This window comes from Papaver somniferum, chromosome 1, assembly GCF_003573695.1.
Source record: "Papaver somniferum cultivar HN1 chromosome 1, ASM357369v1, whole genome shotgun sequence".
NCBI lineage: Eukaryota > Viridiplantae > Streptophyta > Magnoliopsida > Ranunculales > Papaveraceae > Papaver > Papaver somniferum.
Window position 1 is genome coordinate 225,937,735 of NC_039358.1, and position 8,025 is coordinate 225,945,759.

General features: G+C 34.2%; 1 protein-coding gene across 1 annotated transcript; it reads right to left on the minus strand.

Annotated features, from left to right (window-relative positions):
• Nucleotides 1–200: 200 nt before the first annotated feature.
• LOC113361981 (uncharacterized protein T05G5.1-like) lies at nucleotides 201–842 on the minus strand. The gene has a single exon (XM_026605022.1). It carries the CDS (start codon nucleotides 840–842, stop codon nucleotides 201–203), a length of 642 nt encoding a protein of 213 aa, XP_026460807.1.
• Nucleotides 843–8,025: the final 7,183 nt, after the last annotated feature.

Here is an 8,025-nt window from a genome sequence, read left to right on the forward strand (position 1 = left end):
TGACGTTTGCGCCGCCTTACTCGATTATCATGGTTATTTTAACGTAATGCTTCTTGCAATTCTCTCTCTACAATTTCTTCCCTTCTTCTTTTTCTGTCACTTTCGTTGCTCACACGTGTAGCTTCCCTTTCTCGTTCATCCCCTGCTCTCAACATTTCTCTTCCATGCAATATCATTTGTCCTTGCCTCAGATCCTCTTCTTATCTTTCGAAATTATTATGTGTGCGATGTAGAAGTTCACGCGGATGCTCATATTGATTAGTTCCCAAATCTTGAGCTACATCCCTTCTTCTTTGTTGGTCCTGTGGATTATCATCTACTTGCATGTTTTCTTCAATTTCTTCCATGCATTGTCTTCGCCTAGTATCTTCTTGATTGGATCGACTTTGCCTTGATGAACTCCTGCTTGATCTCGACCTGGATCGTGTGGCACTTCTCGATCTCTGCTCTTGCAATCTAAGATTATATTCTCTTAATTCATCATTCTGACGTATCAAATTCGCACGCTCTTCACCTTCTCTTTGTCGTTCTGCAATCAATCTTTGTCTAAGCTCTGCAAGTGTCATATTCTCATCATTCCCCTCAATTCTTCCTGTATCCCCAGATCTTTGTATTTCCTCTTCAGTTGAACTTGTTTGCGAAGTATGAACGCTCACTTTATCATAATCAATATCATTATTCCGCTCTTGTTCACGCTGAGGTCCAATTGGATTTTCGTTTCTTTGATTTTCTCTTACTCTTTCTTTTTGTTGATCGAGATTTGTAATTCTTATTCTCTCAGCAATTCTATTGATCCTTCTGGTTGTTGTTCCCTGTTTAACAGTAGATCCAATTCTTGTCATCTTCAATTTCCAGATCTTACTTTTTCCAAGATTCTACGAATTTACTACCAGGATTTATCACCCAAAGCTGTTTCTAGCGCCAAAAATGTAGTTGAAGGAAATCCTACAACCACACTCCAATGTATCTAGACTATTTCTCAAGTAATCATAATAAATTCTTTATTAACTTTCAAGGATTATAATTGGATACAACGGATAACAATGACTTTACAGTGACTTTTCTTCTTCTCCAAACAAACTTTCTCTCTCCTAGTTTCTTGTCTAACACACACTAAAGATCTCTCTCTCTCTCTCTATGTGATGACTTCCTTCCTTTATATAGCGATCCCTCATAGTGGATGACATCTAAGAGATCCACTATTTTCGGAATCACTATGCGATACATTCGTTCATTTACAATCATTCATTCTCACACAGACTATACGTCGCATAGAACATCACACTTTACTCGTGATCTTGCTGAGATCATCCAATACGTCACTTCAGCTTTGTCATGTGCGATAGTACTCACTTACATCAGATAATCGTTACTTCGCATACTTATTGATATGTGTGATATTCCACTCCTACACTCTTCATGAAATTCATGTTCAAACCAGAAATAAGCTCATACCCAAGAAAAATGTACTATAAGTTTTGAACTTGTTCTTCTTCATCATCAAAAAAGACAATAAGGTCATCCGTAAATTGGATGTGGTTAATCACAGTACTATCCTTAGCTACTTTAAATCCTTGGATTATATATATATATATATCATTAGCAAAGCCTTTTTGAACGTCAAAGATAAAATGTTGGCAATGAGGATGAAAAGAAAATTGGAGATTGAATCTCCCTGTCTAATACCTTACTATTAGGTTCACATTTTCACGTTTCGAATATAAATATTACTAGTTAAGTTTCATGGTTCAAAAACATATAAGTTAAAGTTGTATTAAAATACTTTGTATCTTTTTACCAAAAAAAAAGAGCGGGATATTGATATAATGCTTTTAGGAAGGAAAAAAAGCGAAAAAGAGAAAAGAAAAAGAGGACACTGGTTATTCTTCATATACCAATAGGTCAGAGCTAACATTTGCAGAGGTTGTGATAAAAACTTATTCGGCAAAAATAGCATTGATTTAAAGACAAATTTTGCAGAAATTCTTTCACAAAGATGCCTCAAGGAATACTACACGTAATTTTCATCAGTGCTAAAGGTCTTAAAAACACTGATTTTCTATGTAAGTTTTTGTTTCTATCAATTTTTTATCATTAGATGTTGATTTATATGAGTTTTGAAATTTGAGATTTGTTGCTTGTTTCAATCATTTTCATCAGATATACTACTTTATTTAACCTAGCTAGTGGTTGACTTACATAAAGTTTGATCATAATGTTTCGTATTGCATCTTTATGCTTTTTAAACATTTGAGTTTGATGAATATCTCTCAATTCGCGAGAAAGCTGCCTCAGACTTCATTTCTTCAGCTGACCTTTCAATAATTGAAACTCCCCTTGTTGATCCTTCTGTGAATGAAACCTCTTCTCTTCCTATTGAGAATGTTTCTCAACCTTCTATCACTGCCAGTTCTCTACCTGAGTCTCTTCCTCTTTCGAAAGAAACCGTGGAAGGAATAAATATTGCTTTCAAAGTTTTATCGGAAGTCCTGGATGATGGCAAGAAGTCTTATATTGATCCTATCAAGTCTAATGTTTGTGAAATTCTGAGCAAGCATTTAGGTTCTGACAGAGATGCTTCGCAAATAGCTTTGGAAAAAGAATGTAATGCTCTTCGTCTCAAAAATCAAAAGCTTCAGAATTTTTTGTTGGATCGTGACAATCTTCGAAAGAAGAGATGAGTAAGTGGAATGGAACAGAAGTTTGGACAGTTTTAAGGTGGCGAGATTTCTTGAAAGGTTTATTGACATCCTTATCACCCTGCGAATTACAATCCAGATAAGAAACAGGGGCAACAATATTGTTATTATAAAAGGACAATGTTTCTTACTACCTTCTCATTCACAGACTTTCTTTTATGCGCAACAACCTTATGTTGTGGTTTGGGAATATTAGGGTTCTGAACTGTAAATTTAGTGATGGAGGCGCTTTTGCTAAAATAACAAGAGTATGGGAATCACATAAACAAAATCAAATAAGGCAATAAACAAGATCAATTTCAGCAAAACCCATAAAGAAGAAAAAAGAAAACTAACCTTGATGAATCCATGGAAAAATACAACAGGAAGATTATTTCGAAGAAAATTACGAACGATGAAGATCTGCAGAAGAAATAGTATGAAGATGAAGAAGAACTTAAAAAGATTGAACAAGAAAGAAGAAAAGTTGAAATAACGGAATTTGCAGAAGAACGATGAAGTTGCAGAGAAAATAAAAAGAAATAAAAATAGAGTGAGAAAGAATATATATAGAGGGAATTTTTCCTCGAGAAAATAAACACGATTAATACGGAAAGATATAAGCGGTTAAAAATCAACGGTTACAAAAGACGTGTCAAGAAAAGATATGGTTCTAGAAAAGATATGAGAAGAGGCAAGATGTAGGATCAGAATCTCGCAACAATAATATCTTAGCGAAATTATCAACAACACAACACAACAGCGTCGCAGAACAATTTCAGAAATGATATAATAAACGACGTCAGCTAAAATCATGAGAAAGATGTGAGGATCCTGCGAAAATTAGAAAGTTTGCGAGATTAAGATTTGTAAGGTTGCGAGAATGTCGCAAGTCTTATCCGAAAATAAAGGACATATTAGCTGTCATCCACTATGTATTTCCCTATAAATAGTCGTTCAGTTGTAAAGGAAGGGAGAGATCTTTTTTGAGTAAGAAACAAGTAAATAGGAGAGAGAAAGTCTAGAGTAGATTTCATTCTTGATTCCTTTATCTTTTCTTGTAAGAATATTCAAAGATTGATCAATAAAATTAAGAGTGTAAATGAAAAAATGAGTTGAGTAATAATGAAATCATATGAGGTGTGTAGTGTAGGATTTCCTGCAACTACATTTACAAACCCTTCCTAGTACTAAAGAGGTGATTGGTTCTCCAATTGATCAAGGAAACCCTACCTCTCTTGGAAGGAAGAAATATCCTAATGATGTTACTAAGCCTACACATTCTAAACACTCCGATGATCAGAAAGTATGTCTCTTTTGTGACTCAAAAGGACATGTTCAACGGAAGGGAAAATTGAGATTGAACGACAACTATGTTGGTCGACTTCAACACACCTTAGATTTAATACTCAAAGGTGTAACTGACATTTGGATGTCTAACCCCATCGGTTTTAGTACTCACCCTGTGAATTCCTCCAGGAAAGTTAGTTCAATTTGCTCATCGAACGTTCGAACAAATTGTAGCTTTAATACAAATCGTTCAAGTAGATTTCAGAAAGGTTCTTTTCAACCTACAATGAAAATTGATGCTAAAGATGTGAAGAAAGTACCAGTAAGTGGAAACAACAATAGAGACATGAAAGAAAATCTTAATTTGACAATTGAAGGATACAAGGCCCTTATCAACAGGCTGTCAAAATCCTTCATACGAACTTCTGGTAAGGATTCAAACTTAATCTCATACCTTGATGATAGTAAGTTTTATGATACGTTTTCACATTGAAAAGGGTTTCCTCCAAATATTAGAAGGAAAAAGAGGATTACCCATGAACAATATTCATTTGATGAGCAGAAAGCTCATAGTTGTGTTAATTAATCACAAGGGTTGAATTCTTACTCATGAAAAATCCTGCGGAGTAAAGATATGCAAATAACCTGGTATACTTGTTGGAAAAATGCATTATGTTTAGTTGAGTTGTTCTCTTATCGTTCATAGCTAATCTATTGTTTACAGAGAGTCTTGCCTAAGAATTGTGTTTAGTTTTTAAAAAAAAAAAACTTTTGAATTGTCATTTTTTTTCTGGTTGTCTTGAAAAAGTTTGGTTCCTTTTGATTCTTTGTGCTACTGTTGTGCTATAAAATTTTCTTCTCCTAGAGAATATAAAATTTAATGAGTTAAACATGGTTGTAACAAAAGTTTTTGCTTTACCTTGTAAAGAGGTATCTTCTGTTTTATTCTAAGTCTTTTTTTTTGGGTCAATATTGGTTTTTGTGCGGGTATCCACATCGCCTTGTCACGAACCAATTTTTAGAAACCCTAAAGGTTACTCCCTAAGAAACCTTTTAAATCACTACACCAAATTCTGGGATTAGAAACAGAACAGAGCCGTTACTAAAAGGGGTTGTAACGGCTTTCACCTGTTTCAAAAAGGGGTGTTACAATTTTTTTGTAATGGCAATGTGGTCGTTACGAGTTTTGGGTTGTAACGGCTTTTGAGCAGGCGCAAGCCGTTACTACGTGGAGAGTCGTAATAGGCGGGAACTGTTACAAAATTTTTGTAACTTGACAGTCGTAACACTTGTGAGCCGTTACGAATTTTTTGGTAACAGCAAAAAAATTACTGTCAGTCAACATTGACTTGGTCAATATCCACTAGCAGTTCAGTATCAGCCGGAATACGCCGGAATAAATCTTTCATTCAATACAACCAAGGTTCAATCACCATTCAACAACAATAACTTGTTATATTCTTAATTTTTTACTCATAGCTAAAAGAATTCCTAAATTTGTGCATAATATCCAAATAGTGAAATCTTATATATTGTGTCAAGAAAAATGGAAAATCTTACAAGGGATAAGGATATAAGAATTCTTTCAAGTCTTAGTTCCTACCATAGAAGAGTGTACAGATCTCCTCAACAATCAGCAAGATTTCTTCGAGTTTGATAATTCTTATAGACCTTTTGATGCTCAACAGCTGGAGCATCAAGCTCACTTGATGGCTTTGGAAGATCACTGACCTGTACAATAGACAAAAGAAGAGCACATCAAACATACTGAGCTTTAAGAGAACCAACAGTGCTTATGGTTCTAGAACTGGATCTATACATTAACAAAGGAAAACAGCAATGAAGTCCCCACACCTGAAGATAATGAACATAGCGCTTTGTATATCCCAAGTCATTCAGCACCTCCAACGACTTAACCAACTGCCATGCTGATGGAGCAAACCTGCACCACAAAAATTCATTTTATTATCAACATCATGTCTTCAATGTATGTGTTTAGACTTACAACTATACATTTAACTATGAGCCTTTGTTATAGCGACTTGACTATCGCAATGTATATTTATTGCCGAAACGGGTTTAAGACATATTGGTATATCTTCAAGGAAATTATGAAGCCACTTTGCTTCTTCCGTTGCTTTTTCTAAAGCAATAAACTCAGCCTCCATAGTTTATTTAGAGATCAACGTTTGTTTGGATGATTTCCACGATATTACAGCCCCTCCCAAAGTAAATACATAGCCACTAGTAGCCTTAGTATCATCACTGTCTGAGATTCAATTTGCATCAACATATCCTTCAAGTACTGCAGGATAATTTGTATAATGCAACCCATACTCCTTTATATCTCTCAAGTATCTCAAAACTCTTACGAAGGCTTTCCAATGAGTTTCACTAGGGTTACTTGTAAACCTACTTAGTTTACTAACTGAACACGCTATGTCTGGCCTAGTACAACTCTTTAGATACATAAGACTACCAAACACACGAGAGTATTACTTTTTTCGTTCTCATACACGGTAGATACATTTATTTTGTGTCGTTATTACTTGAGCTAGAATTACATATCTGGTCGTTTTTTTAGAAAATGCTTATATCTTCTACCATAATTTATGTGTATTCTTTCACATATTCTAGTGTACCGACGTTGGTACGATTTAGCTAGCACGTCTAACCCTCTATTCTTCGAGGTTCTTTCCATATTCATCTTTTCCACAGACAGTTACCTTAATTAAGTTGAGAATTTTTTTTATCCCAACAGGTATACATATTGTTATTCGAGAGAATTTCCCATGCCTCTCAATCATTTATATCATGTTGAATAGCTTATTAAATATCGTGAATCTATAGTTATCATACTTCAGCATCTACTAGTACTTTAATATAATTGTATGAAGTTGAAAAAGTAAAAATGGAAAGCTCTTTCTGACTCATGTCACCTTTTATAAATTGCATTCCATAAAATCTGACATACTAATTTGAAACATATATTTGTTGAAGTTATTGGCTCTTTTATATTCTAACAAGTGGAATCCATTCCATTGATCATTCAGATTTTCAGGGGAAAAATTTCATCAATGTTTCAAAAACTTCCTTCAGAGTATTTCATCGCCTGAAGTCAATATGCCTCCTTGCAAACATAGAAGTTATGCCTTTACCTTTTTAACAACGGATCGTCATTGACTGAAGGTTTTTATGATTGAAGTATAGCCTTTGTATACACAACTAAATTCTGTATCAAAAAGTTTCTTTAATGGCTCTCAAGTACTTGTGAGTGCAAAAAGTCAAATTCGAATCAAGTTGGTTTAGTCAAAACCCGGCTAACTGTTTGGTCAAGGACCGGTCAATTGGGTTGACTAGGTCATGGTTAGTAAAAATGCATATATATGGTCCATTATATATGAAGTACTCAGGTCCATTGATAATAAACTTGAAACTATTAAAATATAGGCTCAAATGCATTGTTAACCCGAAAATTGAAAATTTCATCATCCAACTGTAGTGATCAGTAGACAACTGTGACCAAGTATGATGATGATGAAACTTAAGTGAAATTTCCATCAATAAGTTTATCCAAATATAACAAAACTTCAAGGTAATCCAACGGATAAATAAAATTATATCCATGACGTCGTATGACTGTTTCAATTCTCGTTTTTGTGGACACCGATGGAAACATCACGTACTTTACAGTAGTTACCATGGTTAGATCTTCATGAAATGTTTATAGTATGTCAATAAAGACAATATGTAAAACTTACTAAGAATACAGTATCATCCAACGGTTGGAATTCCTAAACATTAGGTTTTACGACGCTGTTATACACAAGGGTTTTTCTGAACATACACAATTTCATTAAAATCACGTTTTGGAGATTGCATTATATTCCAATTAATTAAAATTTTAAACGAGTAAGTAATACATAATTGGGTTTTGACATACTAAAATTTTACAAAAATCTAACGGTGAAATTTATATGTTTGATAATCATACATTTGTGGAACCCTAATATATACTATGAAAACAAAATTCTTTTTTGGAACGAGAATAACTGGT

What these genes read in the sequence shown, in the direction of transcription:
- LOC113361981 (XM_026605022.1), bottom strand. Translation starts at nt 842, where the DNA reads ATGACAAGAATTGGATCTACTGTTAAACAGGGAACAACAACCAGAAGG.